Genomic DNA, 24708 nt, shown 5'->3' with positions numbered 1-24708 from the left:
TTGAACTAATGGATATTAATGATTGCAGAAAAGGGAAACGGGGAGCCGGTTCCCCTCTTCCCTCCGTCGGAGATAAACAGGCCGATTGTTTAACTCAAGCGCGACTATTGCAGCCAAACGTGTCATGCTCCCAAATAACCGCCAGGGGTCGCTAGGGGTCGCCGGATTAAATCTACATTTTACAAATTACTGTAGGATCTTTTATTCAGAAGGTAGGAGCCAACATATGGAGCAGCGCAGTACAAAGCGGGCGAGAGATAGAGGAGCGCGTGTTACATGCAAGAATGCTGCGACGCGGACACATACCGTTACAATAATCTGCGGCGAGCTATTAATCATCAAAACCCAAAAGGCTGCACATAAAAAAAAAGCCCCGCGGGAAAAAAGTCCCATAAAACGCGTTTTTATTTCAAGTTTGATCAATCTGACCTTTGGTTTTCCCGTCTTGATTTTCTTAACCCCTTCCTAGCCAGCGAGCCCCCTCCAGGGTTCCACTTCCCCCCCCCCCCCCCCACACACTTTTGCTAACGCGGCGCGGATTACTTGCCGTCCCGAGGATTTTCTGGACAGGACCGGCGCTGCACAAGGGAGATACTCATTGTAAAGAGAGCAAGTTACAGATCCCGTGCCCCCGGCGTGAGAGACCCCCCCCCCCGTCCCGATAATCCCCCCACTTACTCATCCAAACGTCGCCCTTTTGTGCTGCCTGCGCTCCTTCAATGTGCGGTAACGATATTATACAAAGGGATGCACAGAATCTGTACTGCAGGGGGGGGCCAACGCCGGTCCTCAAGGGCCACCAACAGGTCAGGCTTTAAGAATATCCCTGCTTCAGCACAGGGGGCTCAATCAGTGGCTCAGTCGAAGGGCAAGGAGTCCAACCTGGGATTTATGAAACTAGGGCGAGAAAGGAAGACCCGGATCACAGCATTTTCGCCTCTGTTTTGCAGCCAGGAAACATTGATAAATGACCCAACACCCGTGCCTCAATTTTGCTCCCAAATTGAGTTATAGGCACAAGTGTGCACAGCTGAGAAAAGCGTGTGATACACACAGCAATTGTGTCACATCTGGTACAGTATGTACATATAATTACACTTTTCTATTGCCTGCAGGTACGCGGCACTGTACAGTTTGTACAAACATTACAAGGCATCTACAGTACAGGGAATATAAACATGCAGATGGGGTCAGGGCACCAAGACAGAAGTGTAACATGGGGGGAAAGGAGTCCCTGTCCCGAAGAGCTTACAATCTTATTGGCACGTGGGGAGGGTAACGGACACAGTAGGAGTAAATGTGAGTGCATTGGGTAGATTGCGTATTAGAGCGTATTGTGTTTAGCGAGTAGGGCTCCCCCAGGACGATTTAAACACTTGAACAGGTGAGTTCTCGGATGGGTTTTGGAGACGGTGCTTGGCGGAGATTCAGAGGTAGGGAGTCCCAGAGGTAGGTGCAGCGTGTGAGAAGGGCTGTAGGTGTGAGGGAGCTGTGGAGACACAGTGGGCAGAGAGGAGACAGGCCTGAGCAGAGTGGAGAGAGCGAGTGGCGGTATATTGAGAGATTAGAGCGGAGATATAAGATAACTGCCATATCGACCCAGCCTTGCAGCCCGAGATTTTTGAAAAACCAACCTCTATTTCTCAACCCAGCCAGAAACCGCATTTCATTTTAAAAAAAAGAAGGAAAAACCCTTAAATTAAAACTTTGTGGCCTTTATCTTGGCTGCAAAATGAGAGCAAAAATTAGATTTACCAAAAGAAAGCAAAAACCCCCCCAATTTTTTTAATTGAAATCTGGTGGGGTTTGGCTTAGCCGCGGGGAGATTTAATGCACCGACCTCAGAGTTTTCTCAGGCACCAGCTCTGCAATTCCTTTGTGCCATCTTTATTACAAGAAGTGTTAATTAAGAAGAGAAAGGATAAAATACAGATTAAACCCCCCCCAATGAGGCATTTGTTTCAGTAACAACCCTGGTGTAAGTGGGAGGCGAGACTCATTCATTGCCCCATGTATAACTCCATCACCCCCCCCCTCCTCCCCCTCCTATCGGACCGGGTAATAAGGCGGACAACTTTTTCTGCCCATTCTTCTTGTTGCCGATTCAGGATAATGCAATTAAGATCGGAGCTCTGCGTGCCGTCTATAGAGACAAAGACAGGACTGTAACCCCCGTTCCCGTGTAATCGTTCTGCACTGTAACCCGTTCTCTGCTAGCACAGGCTGCGGGCCTTACCAATGAGTGTGTCCCATGGTTAACACCATGGCAGTGTACCCTCAGAGGGTTAACGGGATAGGGTCACTGTAACCCGTTCTCTGCTAGCACAGGCTGCGGGCCTTACCAATGAGTGTGTCCCATGGTTAACACCATGGCGGTGTACCCTCAGTGGGTTAACGGGATAGGATTACTTGAGAGAGGAAAGAGGGTGCGGTGGGATACCTCATTTAAAAAAAGAGGATGCTTTAAAGCTGTTCATTTCCCCCCGTTCATTTCCTCTAGGTGACAGGTGAACCGCGTTAATTACAGCGCTGGGGACGCCCTGCTTCAAGGGGACCCCCCTTCTTCCGGAGATTATTACCTGCGTAGGTGCTGCCAGGAGAACAATATGGAGGTTTACACACCCAGCGTCACGCAGACCAATAGGAAGCCGTGACGTGAGACCGCGCAGTCTCCTATTGGCTCCCGTGTAGCTGGAGATTTGAGCCTCCATATTGTCCCCCCCGCAGGGGATAGTACAAGTGGCACCTTCAGAGGTAAATATCTCGGGGAGCAGGGATCCCCGGAGTGAAAATAACGGGGTGTAGCTCCAGAGACACCCTGCTTCATACCAAAAGCAAAAAGAAAACCCCAAGGTGTAACCGTACCTTTAAAAAGAACCAAGTGATACCTTAATGCAGGGGGGCTCGACTCCAGTCCTGAAGACCCCCCCAACAGGTCAGGTTTTCAGGATATCCCTGCTTCAGCCCAGGTGGCTCATTCTGACTGAGCCACTGATTAGGCCATCTGTATTGAAGCAGGGACTGATTGAGCCACCTGTGCTGAAGCAGGGACTGATTGAGCCACCTGTGCTGAAGCTGGGACTGATTGAGCCACCTGTGCTGAAGCTGGGACTGATTGAGCCACCTGTGCTGAAGCTGGGATATCCTGAAAACCTGACCTACTGGGGCGTCTTGAGGACTGGAGTTGAGCACCCCTGCATTAATCTGACGTTTAAAAAGAGTGCCAGCTCTCTGCACCGCTCAGGGACATGCCTATATGTCTGAGGATGGGGCCGGAGTGATCCGGGAAGCTAGCACTCTTATGAAACATCAGTTAGCCATTAAAAGCATAATTTCTATCGTACGTGTATTCTTGGGGCTTATTTGGGTAAATAGACGCCCATAATGCCAAGAATAAAATGAAGGTAACAGGGCTATTTTACCGGTTACCGGATGTAACATCATAGCATTTCATGCTGTCTGCAGGCATTCTTCCCCCACTTACCCCGTTGATAACAGGCCTTTGCAAACCAGGACAGTAGGTAGCGTGGCTGTACCCTGTGTGAGAGGTGTAGAGGAGAGCCGGGGGGACGAGTCTCTCCTCTCGTCTAGATTCCCAACTGGTCAAGCGGTCAGTTGACTTGCAATGTCTTTCCATGGCCGCTGCTGTCCATCTAGAGGTCAACGGCATCATTGTAATACCGGTTCCCTTAAAGCCACGTGTGAGCCTGACACAGCCGTGGACTCGCACCCACGCTTCCAAGACATCTCTCTCCCCCACGGTAACCCTAATATTAAGTGGTCACCATTATATGCGTCCTATTGTATGATGTGTGCGCTGGGCGTTCTCCGTAATACCCCCTGCTTCAATCTGCGGGGGTTGTGGGGTGTTTGCCATGTGTTGCAAGCTCTGCAGGGGTTAATTCAGATACATCATCCTGACCCTCTCCCACCCTAATGGGTTTCCAGCTCATTAAAGGGTTTCACAGCCCGGAGTTCCCAAATTCATCCACCAACAAGCTGTCAAAGGGAGAAGTATCCTGCAAGGGGGGGCGAGGGTGAGAGGGGGGTGAGGGAGGGGGGGAGAGGGAGGAGGGCGAGGATGAGAGAGGGGCAAGGTTGAGAGGGGACGAGGGTGGGGGCGAGGGTGAGGATGGGTGGGTGAGGGTGAGGGAGGTGGGTGAAGGTGAGAGGGAGCCAATGGTGAGAGGGGACGCGGGTGTGAGAGGGGGGCGCGGGTGAGAGAGGGGGGTGCGGATGAGCGAAGGGGGTGAGGATGAGGGAGGCGTGGGTGAGGGGGGATATAGGGGAGGGCAGGATGCCGAGACCACAGCTGCCCTGCAGAGAGAGAGAGGCGCCCCGCTGAGTTAGTAAAGCTGGGAGAAGATTAATCAGACACTAATTCAATTTGCAACAGTCCCCCTTTTTCTTACAGCTCAGCACTGAGGAATTCAAAGAATAGAAAAGGGGGGGAGAGGAATTAGCCGGGACCCCCATTACCGAATCATTCTGCTGGACCCTGCTATCGCTTCCTCACCTCTCCCAGGGAAATAAAACTTCTGGTTGCAGCACGTTCCCATAGCATGAAAGAGGGGGCACCTCGGGGGGGAATTAGGGTGGCCCTTTTAATGAGGGGTCTCCGCTAAAGCCACAGGAGCTGAGAAAGGGAAAAGGGCTGGGAGAACTCAACGGAAAAGGTGTTTGGGTGCTGAGCGCTTCCTGCCCTGCGCGGAGTAATTCCGCGATCTGCTGATAACGCGAAGCTTTCTGTTAAACGCTTTTGAAAGTTCCGGGAATAATGTTCCAGCGCAAAGTCGCCATAACACCGCGCCACTTTCTACTCGCGGCGAAACGTCAGACACACACTGACACACACGTAATCTGGATACGCCTGTATGAGATCTGCACTGAGATACTTCTCAAATCAAACACGAATCTTAAACGGCAGTTACACGTGGGGCATTAAATCTGGAAGTTGTTACAGATCTGTTTCAAGTTTAAAGAGAGATCAGACAGACTGCGGAAGGGGTTAACGTAGAAACGTAGAAGTCTTCTTTACAACATTTGTGTGAAGTTGAATAGCTGTTTCCTTTCCCAGAATCTTGTCATCCCAATGAGTGACCCCCCCCTACGCAGTGATAGGTGTTGTATCAGATCTGCCCCAGAACTCTTATTGGGTTTGATAGCTGTGATGCTTTTGGTAACAATTTGCACATGTACAGAGATACAAATCAGCTCACTACTGCGCTTTGATTTTCACAGATACATGTGGGCGGATTCAAAGCTTGTACACATTTGATAAAACAGATTGGGGTTTTTTTTTGGTCAGTTTCTGTTTCAAACCCAATAACCAAATGTTATAAAAACTATAATGGCTGCTTTCAAATTCTACACATGTAACAAAAACTGTGCTTAGTTGTTTCATTGATAATATAAATATATTATTAATTATCATTATATATATATACCGTTCTGTGGCTAACTAAATGCTTTTATTTGTGTGAGCTTTCAAGATGCGCTGATCTCTTCTTCCGGCGATGTTACAATGGATAAAGCAAGAGAGTAAGGGAGTGCGGCAGGGAGACACTGTGTCACCAGGATCAGTGAGGGAGTGCGGCAGGGAGACACCGTGTCACCAGGATCAGGAAGGGAGTGCGGCAGGGAGACACTGTGTCACCAGGATCAGTGAGGGAGTGCGGCAGGGAGACACTGTGTCACCAGGATCAGTGAGGGAGTGCGGCAGGGAGACACTGTGTCACCAGGATCTGTGAGGGAGTGCGGCAGGGAGACACTGTCACCAGGATCTGTGAGGGAGTGCGGCAGGGAGACACTGTGTCACCAGGATCTGTGAGGGAATGCGGCAGGGAGACACCGTGTCACCAGGATCTGTGAGGGAGTGCGGCAGGGAGACACTGTGTCACCAGGATCTGTGAGGGAGTGCGGCAGGGAGACACCGTATCACCAGGATCAGTGAGGAAGTGTGGCAGGGAGACACCGTGTCACCAGGATCAGCGAGGCAGTGCGGCAGGGAGACACAGTGTCACCAAAGCTTTTCCCAGCAACACAAGAAAAAATTGTTGAAGACATTAGATTGGGAGGAAAAAGGAATCAAAATCAACGGTGAATATTTCAGTCGCCTACGATTTGCCCCAAGTCCAGGTGATCTCCAGCAACAAAATCAGAGAACTCGCCCAAGCAAGTAAGAAAGTGGCCTCGGTATAAATTATCAGCGAGACCAAAGTGATGTTCAACAAATGTGAGAACTCTACAAGAGATACAAAGATCAAACTAAATGGAATAGAAATAGAAGTCGGAGACGGTGTCTACCTTGGCCGGTAAGTAACAATGGATGGGAACCTTTTGAATGACGTCAATAGGAGAATGAAGATGGGACGGAGGCGTTTGGAAGACACAAGACAATATTACAAGGGAACTTTCCTCTGCGCCTCAAGAGGAAAGTGTTTGACCCGTGTATCCTGTCCGCGCTCACACATGGATGTGCAACGTAGAGCCTAAATGCAAAGATAATTCAGAAGCTTCAGATAGTACAAAGAAGTATGGCGAGATGCATGCTGGGTAAAACCCCAAAAGTATGGAGAGATGCATGCTGGGTAAAACCCAAAGAAGTATGGAGAGATGTATTCTGGGTAAAACCCAAAGAAGTATGGAGAGATGTATGCTGGGTAAAACCCAAAGAAGTATGGAGAGATGTAAGCTGGGTAAAACCCAAAGAAGTATGGAGAGATGTATGCTGGGTAAAACCCAAAGAAGTATGGAGAGATGTATGCTGGGTAGATAGGAACAAGAATGAATGGGTTCGAGAGCAAACCCAAGTCTGTGACATCATCATAAGGGTGAATAAATTAAAATGGTGGTGGGACGGACATATCGCAAGAAGAAATTATCATTGTTGGATAAAAATGGGGTTTCACTGGATTCCAAGAGATATCAAAAGACCAAGATGACGACCAAAAGTAAGAGTTATAATTGTTGTAGCAACGAGGAGAAGAGAGGCTGTAACCGCAGGACCTGGGAGATCACTGGGGAGACTTCATCCAGCAGTGGGGAGACACGGGCTGGAGAGGATGGGATGAGGGAATGTGTGGGAGCGACGTGGAGAAGAGAGGCTGTACCCGCAGGACCTGGGAGATCACTGGGGAGGCTTCATCCAGCAGTGGGGAGACACGGGCTGGGGAGGATGGGATGAGGGAATGTGTGGGAGCGACGTGGAGAAGAGGCTGTAACCGCAGGACCTGGGGGATCACTGGGGAGGCTTCATCCAGCAGTGGGGAGACACGGGCTGGAGAGGATGGGATGAGGGAATGTGTGGGAGCGACGTGGAGAAGAGGCTGTAACCGCAGGACCTGGGGGATCACTGGGGAGGCTTCATCCAGCAGTGGGGAGACACGGGCTGGAGAGGATGGGATGAGGGAATGTGTGGGAGCGGCGTGGAGAAGAGAGGCTGCAACCGCAGGACCTGGGAGATCACTGGGGAGACTTCATCCAGCAGTGGGGAGACACAGGCTGGAGAGGATGGGATGAGGGAATGTGTGGGAGCGACGTGGAGAAGAGGCTGTAACCGCAGGACCTGGGGGATCACTGGGGAGGCTTCATCCAGCAGTGGGGAGACACGGGTTGGAGAGGATGGGATGAGGGAATGTGTGGGAGCGACGTGGAGAAGAGGCTGTAACCGCAGGACCTGGGGGATCACTGGGGAGGCTTCATCCAGCAGTGGGGAGACACGGGCTGGAGAGGATGGGATGAGGGAATGTGTGGGAGCGACGTGGAGAAGAGAGGCTGTAACCGCAGGACCTGGGAGATCACTGGGGAGGCTTCATCCAGCAGTGGGGAGACACAGGCTGGAGAGGATGGGATGAGGGAGTGTGTGGGAGCGGCGTGGAGAAGAGAGGCTGCAACCGCAGGACCTGGGAGATCACTGGGGAGACTTCATCCAGCAGTGGGGAGACACAGGCTGGAGAGGATGGGATGAGGGAATGTGTGGGAGCGACGTGGAGAAGAGGCTGTAACCGCAGGACCTGGGGGATCACTGGGGAGGCTTCATCCAGCAGTGGGGAGACACGGGTTGGAGAGGATGGGATGAGGGAATGTGTGGGAGCGACGTGGAGAAGAGGCTGTAACCGCAGGACCTGGGGGATCACTGGGGAGGCTTCATCCAGCAGTGGGGAGACACGGGCTGGAGAGGATGGGATGAGGGAATGTGTGGGAGCGACGTGGAGAAGAGAAGCTGTAACCGCAGGACCTGGGAGATCACTGGGGAGGCTTCATCCAGCAGTGGGGAGACACGGGCTGGAGAGGATGGGATGAGGGAATGTGTGGGAGCGGCGTGGAGAAGAGAGGCTGTAACCGCAGGACCTGGGAGATCACTGGGGAGACTTCATCCAGCAGTGGGGAGACACAGGCTGGAGAGGATGGGATGAGGGAATGTGTGGGAGCGACGTGGAGAAGAGAGGCTGTAACCGCAGGACCTGGGAGATCACTGGGGAGGCTTCATCCAGCAGTGGGGAGACACGAACTGGAGAGGATGCTGATGATATAAGCTGTAACGTTATATATGTGCATTAAGCCCGGGGCATGTCATATCTTATAGGTGTTAAAGGGGAAAGGATTTTATTATTGAAGAAATAACAAGGTTAACCAGGAATTAATTGAAATGCAAAGTCTATAAGGCGACTGAAGTGTTTGCTGGAATAATATAGACATGAGGGACACATACCTCACCCCCCCCTTCCCTACTAATACACTGTCATCAGGGACACATACTTCACACCCCATACTAATACACAGATATCAGGGACTCCTAAATCTCTCACCTACTCCTAATACACAAACATCAGCGACACGTACCTCTTACCCCCTCCTAATACACAAACACCAGGGGGGGGGGGGACAACTCCCACCACTCCTAATACACAGACATAAGGGACACATACCTCTCACCCTCCCCTAATACACATACCTCTCACCCCACCCTTTCTCCATCTTATGATCACATAAATAGGCTGCACAGTATTGGATAAGACCGGCTTCCCTCGCTATACTCAGTGCTGTAGGATGTAGAGTCCTTACTACACCAGGACGTACACAACAGACATCGGACTATTCCAACCCTTCGCTGCTAAGCAATGCATGGCACACCCTTCTGGCAGTGAAGAGGTTAAGCGATAAGCATGATAAATGGCGTTCCCAACACATCAACCCCAGGATTTCCCAATTATTATTTTTACAATACCTAATTTTATTGCAACGACCAGTTTCATTATATAATTAGCCCGGCTCCCTGTACGGCAGTACAGTATATTAATTATCCCGTTCACGTCTCGTTTAAATACCAGCTCATCGTTACAACATGCGCCTACCCTGATCCGTTAACTGGTAATCCAATAATACGGCACGCGGTGTGCATCCACTCTCGTGATCACCCCTTCTATATATATATATATATCTATATATATATAATGTCTTTATTTATATAGCGTCACCCAGGCGCATAGCGCTTTATAATACACGTGCCATCATATTATAACACATACTGGGAATAAACGCTTCCGGCATAAAACAAAAGGATTCCCTGCCCTGAAGAGCTTACAATCTAATATTACTCCAAAACCGAAATATCCGTTTATATTTTTGGTAAAATCGATGTTTTTATCTGTGCGTTTTTTCCGGTATTTTCATTTTATTAAAAAAATCTGTGTTAATGACATTTTGTAAAAAATATTGTGTGTATTGGTGTTTTTTTTTTTTGTTTCCATACACCACTTTGTGGCTGATTCTATATGTGAATTCAATAGGTAATTTTAGCCACAACCAGCCCAATGGGCCACTTTGCCACCTAAAGAATCGGCCCCTATGTTTCCTACCTGTGGCTGGGCAGAGATGGAAGTCAATAGGTTTTTATTGGGTTTTCACCAAAAGTGGAAGATGGTGGTTTTCGGTTAAAACATAAAACCGAAAATCCCCAAATATTTTCCAGCCATAATCCTAAATTCCCGAACAAAAACATATTGCGTTTGAGAAGCACCTCGTTCTTTCTAGACGCGACCCGCCCGCGTCCACGCGTGGGGTTCGAACGCGAGGGATCCGACCTTCGCACGAACGTCCTTTTTAGACCGGAAAAGTAATCGTTTTTAATACGTGTAGAAGTGGTTTATCAGACTTCGGGAGGGGGTGACGAGTAGACTGGGGGTTGAAACGGTTTGGGCGAAAAATTTGGACTCGAAAGTATTGGAAATGCAAATATTTTAACAATTTGCCCGTAAAATCCTTATGAAGAGTTTTATAAAACATGAAATGTGAGCAAAAGTCTGTAGGTGATATAGCGTGTGGTAGAGATGTGTACACTAGGGAATTACATAGTTACATAGTTACATAGTTACATAGTAGATGAGGTTGAAAAAAGACGTACGTCCATCAAGTACATCCTATGCTAAATTTAGACGACAGATACTTTATCCTATATCCGTACTTATAGTATATTGATCCAGAGGAAGGCAAACAGAAACTCCAGTGACACATTATTATATCTCATAAGGGGAAAAATACATGGTATATTTATATTATAACTCAGTGATTTTTGAGGGGCTATTGCAATCATCTTCAGAAATGTAAAAATTGTTATTTACTATAAATTCACAGCATTGATAAGAAATAAGGTTTACTGGGAAAATAAATCTGGCAAAAGGTTTTAAAAAGAAATGCTTGTGATAAGATAATTTACCAATGAATATAATTGCATTTAAATTGTATGTAGAAGTTGCGGAATATTTTGTCAATTGTAAAACGATATACTTCTTACCTATATATCCGAGTCTACAAACAATATTTTACTTTCTCTCCCCAAAATATAATTCAATTAAATCGTTTTTGTAAGACATTTTTAAGTTAATCATTTTTTTGTACAGATTTCTAAGCATATTTCATAGTTCTAAAAATGTAGTTAGTGTAACTGAAAATAGTATATATGATGATTTTTTTATTGACACATAAAAATATAAGATATGTTTGTTATAAAGTATTGAATACTTAGTCACAAAGGAAAAGATAAATACAGGTTTTAATACATAATATTTGAGACTACTGATAATTCAAGCCAATATTTTTATATTTATTGAACCCTTCTTTGCACAAAAAGGAAGCATTATAATTTATATTTACACATTTACAAATCAACTTACTAACATAAGAACAGATATAATTCAACATATTACATGACAATAAATGTAATTTAGAATCCAAATCCTTTTTTGTTTATGTACAAATGGATATTATTTTGGAAAAATTAAACGATCTATTCTGGAGACAGAGAAATCAGTTTTTATACACGTTACAATGAATACAATGCTATGAAGCCCGACAAGCAAACATTCCAGAACCCTTTGCACGAAACAAAGTGAAATAACTATTAAAATGCATTTTTATCATGAAGACATTTATTGAAAATATAACAATGAGTATCACGAACATTATTATTTGCAATCTTATAGTATCTTACTTTAAAGTTAGGTTAACTAAATAGAAAAGGAAAGTAGGCTGGGAAGATTATATATATATATATATATATATATATATATATATATATATATATATATATATAATGTAGAGGTATCAGTACCGTGTTAGCCGAGCGTATTAATCAAAAACAAATAGTCGATACCGTTCTGTGGCTAACTAAATGCTTTTATTTGTGCGAGCTTTTGACATACAGTTATCTTATTTCGTTAGCCACCGAACAGTATTGAGTATTTGTTTTTGATATATATATATTGCAAGGTATAAATCAATACTTTTCTGTAAATGACACATTACTGTGACAAGCTAATTTAACGCCAGGGTTTAAATTAATTTATCTTTCGCTTCCCTCTATAAATTATATTCTAAATATACAAATTACATAAAATACTTCATCTTATAAATGAAATGTACTCCGTGCCCATTAAACAAATCCAATTTATACCAGATTTGAGCAATTAGGAAAATATTAAATTGCAGACACATTTACTGTAAGTTTGGGTATTATGTCAAAATAGAAATGAATGTCAAAATAATGGGCTGTTTTAAACAAAATTAATTGCTGGTTAAACACAGTTGCATAAAAAAAAACCTGTCTGTTACATATGTATTGTTTTAAAAATATCACTTCTAATTACAAGGCTTTTGAGTTATTGAGTTTAAAGTAGAAACTTAGAAAGTCGAGAGAGAGAGAGAGAGAGAGAGAGAGAGAGAGAGAGAGAGAGAGAGAGAGAGAGAGAGAGAGAGAGAGAGAGAGATATGCAGAGAGAGAGAGATGCAGAGAGAGAGATGCAGAGAGAGATGCAGAGAGAGAGAGATGCAGAGAGAGAGAGTGAATATAAACACATTAGATAGAAAGATAAAGAAGAGAGAGCTAGATAGAAAGAGAGGCAAATATAAATAGAAAGATAAAGGAGAGATAAGATAGGTATATAAAAAAATAAAGATAGATAGATATATAAAGATAGATACAGTAGATTAAAAAAGAGAGTATGTATAATAATTATTATATTATGTAAGATAAACAGTGGTGTAAAATATAATATATATATCACACACACACACACACACACACACACACACACACACACACACACACACACACACACACACACACACACACACACACACACACACACACACACACACACACACACACACACACACACTATATATATATATATATATATATAATGTGTTTTCCATTTGCACCCCCCTGGATTCCAGACCTGCTCAGTAACATGACTGCTTGTGTGTTGGATTTGTGTGTGTGTGTGTGTGTGTATGTGTGTGTGTGTGTGTGTGCAGCCTTTAGCAACATGTCTTGATTCATGAAATGGGCTTGTCTGTCCCTTTGCCAATTACATATGAAGAGAAGTGAACTCTGAGATCTGGAGACATGTTAGCAGCAGCCAGAATTATGTCAGGAATTTCTCTCTGACTTTCCCCAGGTAGAAGCAGCCTCAGTACAAATAGCTGTGTGCAGTGGGGCAGGACACCTCACTTCTCCTCTCTCCCACTGCTGACCAGAGCTGTGTCCTGCAGCCCTGCCCAGCGCTGTGTCCTGCAGCCTCTGCCCAGCGCTGAGTCCTGCACCCCCTGCCCAGCTCTGTGTCCTGCAGCCCCTGCCCAGCGCTGTGTCCTGCACCCCCTGCCCAGCGCTGTGTCCTGCAGCCTCTGCCCAGCTCTGTGTCCTGCAGCCTCTGCCCAGCGCTGTGTCCTGCAGCCTCTGCCCAGCGCTGTGTCCTGCACCCCCTGCCCAGCGCTGTGTCCTGCACCCCCTGCCCAGCTCTGTGTCCTGCACCCCCTGCCCAGCGCTGTGTCCTGCACCCCCTGCCCAGCGCTGTGTCCTGCACCCCCTGCCCAGCGCTGTGTCCTGCACCCCCTGCCCAGCTCTGTGTCCTGCACCCCCTGTCCAGCTCTGTGTCCTGCAGCCTCTGCCCAGAGCTGTGTCCTGCAGCCTCTGCCCAGCGCTGTGTCCTGCAGCCCCTGCCCAGCTCTGTGTCCTGCACCCCCTGTCCAGCTCTGTGTCCTGCAGCCCCTGCCCAGCGCTGTGTCCTGCACCCCCTGCCCAGCGCTGTGTCCTGCAGCCTCTGCCCAGCGCTGTGTCCTGCAGCCTCTGCCCAGCGCTGTGTCCTGCAGCCTCTGCCCAGCGCTGTGTCCTGCAGCCTCTGCCCAGCGCTGTGTCCTGCAGCCTCTGCCCAGCTGTGTCCTGCAGCCTCTGCCCAGCTGTGTCCTGCAGTCTGTGTCCAGCAGCCTCTGTCCAGCTGTGTCCTGCAGCCTCTGCCCACTGCTGTGTCCTGCAGCCTCTGTCCAGCTCTGTGTCCTGCAGCCTCTGCCTAGCTCTGTCCTGCAGCCTCTGCCTAGCGCTGTGTCCTGCAGTCTGTGTCCAGCAGCCTCTGTCCAGCTCTGTCCAGCAGCCTCTGTCCAGCTCTGTGTCCTGCAGCCTGTTGTCCAGCTCTGTGTCGTGCAGCCTCTGACCACTGCTGTGTCCTGCAGCCTCTGCCCAGCGCTGTGTCCTGCAGCCTCTGACCACTGCTGTGTCCTGCAGCCTCTGACCACTGCTGTGTCCTGCAGCCTCTGCCCAGCGCTGTGTCCTGCAGCCCCTGCCCAGCTCTGTGTCCTGCAGCCTCTGCCCAGCTCTGTGTCCTGCACCCCCTGCCCAGCTCTGTGTCCTGCAGCCTCTGTCCAGCTGTGTCCTGCAGCCTCTGCCCAGCTCTGTGTCCTGCAGCCTCTGACCACTGCTGTGTCCTGCAGCCTCTGCCCAGCGCTGTGTCCTGCAGCCCCTGCCCAGCTCTGTGTCCTGCAGCCTCTGCCCAGCTCTGTGTCCTGCACCCCCTGCCCAGCTCTGTGTCCTGCACCCCCTGTCCAGCTGTGTCCTGCAGCCCCTGCCCACTGCTGTGTCCTGCAGCCTCTGCCCAGCTCTGTGTCCTGCAGCCCCTGCCCAGCTGTGTCCTGCAGCCTCTGACCACTGCTGTGTCCTGCAGCCTCTGCCCAGCGCTGTGTCCTGAAGCCCCTGCCCAGCTCTGTGTCCTGCAGCCTCTGCCCAGCTCTGTGTCCTGCACCCCCTGCCCAGCTCTGTGTCCTGCACCCCCTGTCCAGCTGTGTCCTGCAGCCCCTGCCCACTGCTGTGTCCTGCAGCCTCTGCCCAGCTCTGTGTCCTGCAGCCCCTGCCCAGCTGTGTCCTGCAGCCTCTGACCACTGCTGTGTCCTGCAGCCTCTGCCCAGCGCTGTGTCCTGCAGCCCCTGCCCAGCTCTGTGTCCTGCAGCCTCTGCCCAGCTCTGTGTCCTGGACCCCCTGCCCAGCTCTGTGTCCTGCACCCCCTGTCCAGCTGTGTCCTGCACCCCCTACTCTGCAAGGAGGAATGGGTCAGATTTAAGACTGTTTTTCTCAGCTGCTTAGACATTGTGTGCTCTCTGCTCTCATATCAGTCTATCTTTCCTCACTCTCTCTTCCTCTCTCCTTCACCCCTTCTCTCCCTATTCTCCCTGCCCCCTTTACCTTTTTGCCCTAGTTCTCCCCTTCACTCTCTCCACCGCTCCCACCCCTTTCTCTCTGCATTTCAAAGATACAACTAACTTGTCACCCTCCCCTCCCCTTTCCCCATTTCTCCTCTCTACCCTCTTTCTCTACATTTGGGCCATACCCCTCACCCTCCTTTATTCTTCCCCCAGCCCCCTCCTTTAAATCAAGGAACATAGTTTCTGCTCTCTCTCATTCTGACTCAGACATCTGCTTTGTGAAATGCCCTCCCCTGCCCATTCTGCCCAGGCTCCTACCCCAGGTATAACTTATTCTCCACCTCCCCTCCTCCCATCAGTCTTGCACTGTCCACGAGTCTTCTCCTTGCCAGTCTTCTTCTCCCTGCCTCAGAAGTGAGTGGCTGCTCCACTCCCTGCCTCTTTCCACTGTGTTCCTGCCTCCCCTTCTCCTCCCCTCTCTTCTGCAAGTGAATCAGCTGCTTTCCTGCCCATTGATCATCTACCAGTGGGTGTCGTTGTTCACTCTCTCCCCCCCCCCTCACTCCCCCCCCTCTATGCACTGTGTCACTCCTTAAAGATGACCTCAAGCCAGGCAGAGTCTGGGAGCCTCACTCACTTTCAATAGCTAGGCAGAAGAACAGACACCAGCTCCCCATCTGCAGAGAAGGATGTGAAGATAATCTCCAGCAGACCTCAACACCACCTTCTTACCATCAACCCCCCTCCTGAATCAGCACAGACAACTTAGACACTTTTTTTTCACAGATCACCCCCCTAAACTTGTTTATTCCTCTCCCCCCCCCTCTTTTTTTTCCTGCATTTCTTACTCAATTCCAAGGTAGTGTGCAGTGTGTTCACTAATTGTATATCTCCTTTTAACTGCAGTAAACAGAAATGATTGCTTTAGGTGAGAAAATTTCCTCCAGCAGATAAGTGGAATTCTCTTAACTTCCAGAACAACAAAAAAAGTTCAAGTATTTCTTCCCCCCCCCCTTTAAAAACACATTTATTAGTGTATTTTTTTTAATTTTATTTTTTGCTCTTTTCAAGCAATACTTTGCAAGGGGGTTTCAGGAACAACAAGTATTTTTTTGTTGTTGTCGTGTTCTTGCCGAGAAAGATTTGCAGCCGTGCTCGGAGGGTGCCCTTGAATTTGTAACTTTTTCATTTCAATGCTTTTTGGAACATTTCTGCTAAAGTGATGATGTCATCTTTATTTTATTTTGGTTGCTAGTGTATTTCTTTCTGGCTAATTTACCATCTGTTTTAGTAACTCTTAGGTAACTAAATCAAATTTTTTTGTTTTTTTGTTTTTCATTATTCCTTTGCCAGGATCAGCCAGCGGAGAGTTCTGTCATCGCAGAAGGGTTAAGCTGGACCAAGGATGATGTTAACGGTCCAGTGGCTTGTGTTAGTCCTGGTATCACTGTACTGTACGGCACAAGAAGGTAAAGGTGGACATGGCATGAGCATGTTTTCTATCCAAACGGCGCAGCCGGATCCCTGCTACGATGAGAATGGTAATCCAAGGAGATGCATCCCAGACTTTGTCAACTCTGCCTTCGGCAAGGAGGTGAAGGTGTCCAGCATTTGTGGGAAGAACCCATCAAGATATTGTGTGGTGACAGAGAAGGGGGAAGATAGGTTCAGAAACTGCCACCTCTGCAATACATCAGACCCCAAGAAAACTCACCCGCCATCATTCCTAACTGACCTCAACAACCCTCACAACTTGACCTGCTGGCAGTCCGAGAACTATATCCAGTATCCCCAGAATGTCACGCTCACCCTCTCTCTAGGGAAGAAGTTTGAGGTGACGTATGTGAGTCTTCAGTTCTGCTCCCCAAGACCTGAATCCATGGCCATCTTCAAGTCTATGGACTATGGCAAGTCTTGGGTACCCTTTCAGTTCTACTCAACCCAATGTAGGAAGATGTTCAGCAAGCCCAACAAGGCAGCCATCACCAAGCAGAATGAGCAGGAGGCTATATGCACGGACTCCCACACAGACATGCACCCTCTCTCGGGTGGGCTAATAGCTTTCAGCACCCTGGATGGTAGACCATCAGCTCATGACTTTGACAATTCCCCAGTGCTCCAAGACTGGGTGACAGCCACCGACATCAAAGTGGTCTTCAATCGGCTCCACACCTTTGGGGATGAGAATGAAGATGACTCCGAGCTGGCGAGAGACTCCTACTTTTATGCAGTCTCAGATCTACAGGTAGGAGGTCGCTGCAAGTGTAATGGCCATGCTTCCAGGTGCGTCAAGGACAGAGATGACAACCTGGTGTGTGACTGCAAGCACAACACAGCCGGGCCGGAGTGTGACCGCTGCAAACCTTTCCACTATGACCGACCATGGCAGAGGGCTACTGCTCGGGAAGCCAATGAGTGTGTGGGTGAGTAAATTCAGCCTTGCTCTAGACTTCAATGGTTTGGGACTGTAGCAGAGTCAATTCATGTTTTGCAGTGATATAAGAAAGGTGGGGAACATGTATGTATGCATGTATGTATGTATGTATGTACGTCTTTATTTATATAGCGCCATTAATGTACATAGCGCGTCACAGCAGTAATACACGTGACAATCATATAAATAACAAATAATACAAATAACACATAATGGGAATAAGTGCTTCAGATATAAAAGTGACATTTAGGAAGAGGATTTCCTGCTCCGAAGAGCTTACAATCTAATTGGTAGATAGGAATAACATACAGAGACAGTAGGAGGGAGTTCTGGTAAGTGCGTCTGCAGGGAGCTAAACTTTATGTATCAGGTGTATAGTATTAGCCCAGGTGTTACTCATATGCTTCTTTAAGCAGGTGTGTCTTAAGGTGTGTCTTAAAGGTGGAGAGAGAGGGTGCTAGTCGGGTATTGAGGGGAATGACACTTCATTGGGTTTTATGCAGCCACCTCTGGGGTGCATGGTGCAAGACTGCATCTCAGCCTTCCCACTGTGAGAGGGAGTCCCTGCCTTCTCAGATGAAGGAGTTAATGATCTTCTCTTGGACAGGCAAATGAAAGCAGCCAGTTCAAATCGCTACACACAGCGAGAACTTCGTTGCCCTTGTTAAACAGCGCTGTCATCTCGCGGAAGGCAGCGGTGACAGCGACTGCTTGTTGCAGCTGGTTATAATTGGTGACAAGGACAAGCTGTGGGAAACGGTGACATTTGGTGTCTATACGTTTTGGCAGGCTATTGAAATAGCCAAGAGTGGGCGACAGCATGATAAAGGGCCGTCAATGTGCTCGAAACATTTCTCCAAGTTCTTTAGGGTCTGTGTTCTTGTGCAAAACCGGTGCGATTGTGGGGCAACCCCCCCCCCCCTGCATCAGGTATCCCTTTAGAAGCAATATCATGTTATCATCCGTGATGCTGAGAAGCTTTTGTGTGTAACCTCTTCCAATGTTTGTCTGTGGCTAGTTATGTAATGAATTAATTCACCTTTAAGTCACAGGACAGGTAAGGCAAATGACTGAGCGCATGGAGTCCGTCTGCGTGCGATAAACTTGGGGGACCCTTTATAAATTAGTTCCAGATAGATTGATATTTTTCCTATCTACATGCACTTCATCTATCGTCCCTACCTCTATACTTGAATACGTACATATGTAATAGAAGTATTAAAATATACACCGTAGGAAGTGTGATATCCAGACGCACAGAACGTACAAATATAATTACAATTCTGCATTTGTTTGGGAGAGAAAATAATCTATGACCAAAATAATGGTGTTCCTTTCTGGACAAGAAGAGGTATAAATGGCACACCGCTGCTTATAAATATATAAATTGACAATGTATTCACTTTTGGTGCTTACCTCCTGCCGATCCCGGCGTGTTCCTTTCTGGCTTTTGATAAATCGGGTCCAGAAGATATTGATTGCCATATTTTTGTTTAGTAGAGTTATATTCGCTTCCACATTAAGGCATAGTTCTGCGGTGTCCATGGCATTTTAAATACAAATAAATACAAAATACTTGCTTCATTCAATCCCCCCCGCCAATAATAAAACTATACAGCAATTTCCCCACTGCCGTATATCAGTGCGCCCGCCAACACATCTCCAATCTGTTAATACATACACACAGCATATGTGTATATAGATTTATTATAAAACATTTTAATACCATTTCGTAAAATATATTACACACTATATATATACATATATATATATATATATATATACACACATATATATATATATATATATATATATATATATATACACATATACATATACACACACACACAGAAATAAACACATGCTAATAAAACATTACAATAATTAATTAATTATAATTAATTATGTTCATGTATGCTAATCAGTAGCAGGCGTTTCTGAGCTTGGATGGCGTAATATTTCCTTACACCGAAAGCACGTGCATTTTCAGGGTAGGATCCCCACTCCCAACCATAATAACAATGGACGTATGCTTTTACATTTCAATAAGAGGAACGGTTTCCCCCCTTTCCATCTAGAAGGAGGCACAGCGGCCCCTCCCTGCATTGAAAGCCTTGAAGTCTCACAGAACAACCCAAACAAACCTTGTAAACTACACAAGTCTGATTCATTTCCACCGTTGGTCAATATTGGTCTCCAAGTCGCTCGGCGGGTTTGAACCTGGAGCGTAGTACAAGGGTGCCGAGTATCACTGTACACTTGCAGCTTTCCCCTAGAAAAACTAGCCAAATCCTACGAAAGAAAGAGTGCGTTTTCCTGCAGTGCGCAGGGCTAGAAGGGGTTAATAGGATCTGCTTTGATCTCCCCATCGGGTTCTTACGATCATGTCACAGGACCTGCAAAAATGTGCAAACAATTCTTTTTCTGCTGCTAATTTTAGTACGGAAAGAAAACCATATTTCCGTGCCCAAATCCTCCCAAGAAAAGTTGTTTTTCCGTGGGGGGGGGGGGGGGGGGGGGGAGAAAGGAGGGGGGGGGAGGCGGGGGTTTTTATCAGAAAATCGAAATACCTTTAAAATACCGGCGGTCGCCTTGCCGTGTGGGAAACAGACTGTTTGTCGTACAATGCAGCGCCAAACGTCTCCTTGGAAGTCGGTTCTTAGCATATAATGGTTAGGCTGGAACAATATATTACCGTGCTATACTGGAAGACAGTCGGGCAAACTGCAGTCCTCAAGACACCCCCCCAACAGGTCAGGTTTTCAGCAGGTATCCCTGCTTCAGCACAGGTGGCCCAGTCAAAGACTGAACCATTGATTGAGCCACCTGTGCTGAAGCAGGGACTGATTGAGCCACCTGTGCTGAAGCTGGGATATCCTTAAAACCTGACCTGTTGGGGAAGGGCGGGGGAGGTCTTGAACACCCCTGCTGTAGGGAAAGTGTTAAATCTTATTATAATGGGATGTATAAAGATAGCGCCTCTAATCAACAGAGATTAGCAGGAGATGTAGGAAGGTGACATTTAGATTGCAAGCTCTCCGGGGCAGGGATATCCTGTTGCACTTATTGTATTAGAATTCCTTGCACTGTACTGTCTGTTTGCTAAAGCGCCGAGTACACTGCGGGGGCGTGAAGCAAGTGAAGATATACACACATTAGCGACCTCCGCGTAGAGAAAAAGCTTCGGACAGGTCTGTCGTATTAAAAAGATATTGTGGTTTTTAATGTTCCGTATTCAGGTTTGTAACATCTCAATCAATTATGCCAAGGGGGGTGGGGGATAAAAAAAAGGGGGTCTTCTTTTAGGGAGACGGCATTGCTACTTAAATGTGCGTTTCAAGTAGCGCTCTGCTTTTGAAGGGAATCCCAGTGTCCGCGCCTTGCGTCCTTGAACGCGGTGTCCGGAGCAGGGACCGGTTGCACCTGTATATTCCGTGTTAAAAAAACGTTGCAGCCATTATCCGCGCCATTTAAAAAAAAAACAACAATATTATTCAGACACCAAGTTTCCGACCCGGTCCCAAAACCGAACAGCTGACACTTCAATTTCATATAGCTGAGGACAGCAAAAGAACATAAAAAAACAAACTAATTAAATCACAGGAAGAGACTGTTGCAGGGATGGTGACCCCCCCAAACTCCCGGCTCTTTGGGGTTTAATATTTAACCGCGAGGGGGGTGTTACCGTCACGCACATGTGCGCGCTCTCCGCGGTGGATCCCCGTGCAAATAAGCGTACAGTTTACAGGAAAACGTTACAGTGCTGAGCTGTCCGCTCTATTGGGATGAACTGGTCTAGAACAGAGCTAAGCAAGCCCCTCGGAGAACCGTTTCATTCGCGGTAACAAAGCCTCGGCACTGTGATAGCGATGCCGCGCCACAAAGTGGGACAGAGTATGACATTTTATTGTAGAGTCATTATCTTCTACCGCCACAAAAAAAAAAGCAATTGCTGGCGTGTTCCAATTATTACTGCCCGCCGCAAACACGCACAGAGACCGCCTAAAGGCGTAACAGCGTGCTGGAGTCACAGGGGTACTCGGTATCGGTATACAGTGTACAATGTACCGCGGGAACCCGTCAGATGTTGGGAGAGTCCGTAAACTGCAGGTGCCGAGGCCAAGGATGCAGTGATCAGGGTTATAACGTGAATAGCCTAACGGGGAGGTTTTACACCCAAACAGAACGCGTGGCCCCTCTGGCAGTGAAGGGGTTACACGGAATGGACATCGCCACACCGGGCAGGTTAACCCCCAGCACGCCACACCGGGCAGGTTAACCCCCAGCTCTCCACACTGGGGCAGATTAACCCCTAGCACGCCACACCGGGCAGGTTAACCCCCAGCACGCCACACTGGGGCAGATTAACCCCCAGCACGCCACACTGGGGCAGATTAACCCCCAGCACGCCACACCGGGCAGGTTAACCCCCAGCACGCCACACCGGGCAGGTTAACCCCCAGCACGCCACACCGGGCAGGTTAACCCCCAGCACGCCACACCGGGCAGTTTAACCCCCAGCACGCCACACCGGGCAGGTTAACCCCCAGCACGCCACACCGGGCAGGTTAACCCCCAGCACGCCACACCGGGCAGGTTAACCCCTAGCACGCCACACTGGGGCAGATTAACCCCCAGCACTCCACACTGGGGCAGATTAACCCCTAGCACGCCACACTGGGGCAGATTAACCCCTAGCACGCCACACTGGGGCAGATTAACCCCTAGCACGCCACACTGGGGCAGATTAACCCCTAGCACGCCACACTGGGGCAGATTAACCCCTAGCACGCCACACTGGGGCAGATTAACCTCTAGCACGCCACACTGGGGCAGATTAACCTCTAGCAAGCCACAATAGGGCAGATTAACTCCTCTGTGACAAGAAGGTGTTAAAAAGTTGCTGCCGTTGAAACGTCCATCTGCTTTCTATCCGTAGAGCGCTGTACATGTCGGATGCCGACGGAATAAGGTGCGCGTGCGAATTGTGAGAAACACGTTCTGCGCGCCAAAAAGCTTACAACCGAAGTCGCATTCCAGCAGACGTAGTGGTGGGGGAGAGCAAAATGTACCAGGCGCTGCGTTGGCGCCCACGAGCCGGCATCAACGCCGAATTGGGGCGCGCTCAGCCGTACCGGCGGTTCGGCGGCCGCGGGGTTAATTCTGCCTCCGAGCTGACACAGGCTCTTCGGGCAGATTGGTTTTAAACAGCTCAAGACTTTCTGGCAGACGGCCAGCGCACCAGAGACCGGCGCGCGAGCCGAGCATACTTCTGCCGAAAGCAGTTCCAGGAACACGCGCCCCGCGCGATGTTTAGCAGGCTCCCTGCGCCCGCAGCGTGCGACCTTCAGGTACAGGAGCGAGCTGACGGGGCGACAGGAGACTCGGACGGGGACGGGCGTGTTGTCGTGGAACTGCGTGGAGAGTGTACGAGAGCTCGTGTCACGGGGCCGGTCATTACGCACACGTATGTTTCTTATTTATAGAGCGCTGCACGTGGGACAGCCGGCAGAATGAATTGCAGCAAGGAAAAGAAATCAGATGTTGTCGTGAGCACCAAAGAGCTTACAATCTGCGTCAGGGGCGGCCGACGGCAGTCCTGTAGGGCCACAAACAAGTCAGGATTTAAGGATATCCCTGCTTCAGCACAGGTGGCTCAGTCTTTGACTGAGCCACCTGTGCTGAAGCAGGGATATCCCTAATACCGTGCCTGGTGTTGGCCCTTGAGGACTGGAGTTGGAGTCTTAGACTGGTTGAGCCGCCTGTGCTGAAGCAGGGATATCCCCAAACCTGGCCTGGGGGTGGCCCTTGAGTACTGAAGTTGGAGTCTGCGACTGGTTGAGCCGCCTGTGCTGAAGCAGGGATATCCCCAAACCTGGCCAGGGGGTGGCCCTTGAGTACTGAAGTTGGAGTCTGCGACTGGTTGAGCCGCCTGTGCTGAAGCAGGGATATCCCCAAACCTGGCCTGGGGGTGGCCCTTGAGGACTGAAGTTGGAGTCTGCGACTGGTTGAGCCGCCTGTGCTGAAGCAGGGATATCCCCAAACCTGGCCAGGGGGTGGCCCTTGAGGACTGAAGTTGGAGTCTGCGACTGGTTGAGCCGCCTGTGCTGAAGCAGGGATATCCCCAAACCTGGCCTGGGGGTGGCCCTTGAGGACTGAAGTTGGAGTCTGCGACTGGTTGAGCCGCCTGTGCTGAAGCAGGGATATCCCCAAACCTGGCCAGGGGGTGGCCCTTGAGGACCGAAGTTGGAGTCTGCGACTGGTTGAGCCGCCTGTGCTGAAGCAGGGATATCCCCAAACCTGGCCTGGGGGTGGCCCTTGAGGACTGAAGTTGGAGTCTGCGACTGGTTGAGCCGCCTGTGCTGAAGCAGGGATATCCCCAAACCTGGCCAGGGGGTGGCCCTTGAGGACCGAAGTTGGAGTCTGCGACTGGTTGAGCCGCCTGTGCTGAAGCAGGGATATCCCCAAACCTGGCCTGGGGGTGGCCCTTGAGGACTGAAGTTGTCCGCCCCTGATCCAAGTGGTATTTCAGCAGATCAAGAGAGAGAGGGAGAGAGGAGCGCAGTCGTGACGCAGAAAGTGCGGGCGTGTCACGTTTTAGATATTCCCGGCTGGGAAGACGATGAAACTTCATAAAAAGAAATAAATGAATCTTACTCACCGACCGCCGCGACGTCAACTTTTGAAAGAATTTGGCATAAATTGGCAAATTTTGTCAATGTATGTTTAAAAAAAATATTTAATTTATATTGAAGAAAAGACTGGTGTGTGTCATAAAATGGGGGTACGGATCTGTTACAATGTATGTATATATGACGGTGTTATTGTCACCGACGCAATCCGCGCCTTCCTCCCCTCCCCCATGTTTTTGTACACGGGTGGGAGGCACCATGTTTGTTTCCGTTCCGGGGGTCTCCCTGGTCCCGGACACACCTACCGGGAAAGGTGGCACGCGATACTCCCTGGTATCTAAATCCATCGCGTCACGCGCCAATAGGAAGCCGCCATGGACGGCGGCTTCCCGTCCGCCGGCATAATGTGGGAGATTTAAACCCCCGGTAAGTATTTTGAGAAGCTGAGGATCATCCGGGCTGAAATTATCGGGGTTCGGTTCCCGGGTAACCCCTGTAAAAGATGAAATTAGCCGGGGGGAGGGGGGAGCAGGGGGAGCGGGGGGGGGAGCAGGGGGGAGCAGGGGGGAGCAGGGGGGGGGGAGCAGGGGGGGGAGCAGGGTGGTGCAGGGGGGGGAGCAGGGGGGGGGGAATCCAAGGGGACAGAAGAGAGCAGAATGAATGGATTTGTTT

The 24708-nt window shown here is 48.9% G+C and overlaps 1 protein-coding gene across 5 annotated transcripts in view; it reads left to right on the top strand.

Annotated features, from left to right (window-relative positions):
• The window catches only part of NTN1 (netrin 1), a 122504-nt gene that overhangs the window by 33375 nt on the left and 64421 nt on the right, over positions 1 to 24708 (top strand). The window contains exons 1-2 of one of the 5 annotated variants that reach the window (XM_075579695.1): positions 14732 to 15293; positions 16324 to 17393. In XM_075579695.1, the coding sequence (XP_075435810.1) occupies positions 16376 to 17393 (1018 nt within the window). In that variant the 5' untranslated portion in view covers positions 14732 to 15293; positions 16324 to 16375. The other 4 variants (XM_075579696.1, XM_075579692.1, XM_075579694.1 and 1 more) reach the window with 4 other exon arrangements.

This window comes from Ascaphus truei, chromosome 22 (assembly GCF_040206685.1).
Source record: "Ascaphus truei isolate aAscTru1 chromosome 22, aAscTru1.hap1, whole genome shotgun sequence".
Classification (NCBI taxonomy): domain Eukaryota; kingdom Metazoa; phylum Chordata; class Amphibia; order Anura; family Ascaphidae; genus Ascaphus; species Ascaphus truei.
The sequence above is the reverse complement of the archived record's forward strand: the minus strand, read 5'-3'. Positions and strand labels throughout refer to the sequence as shown.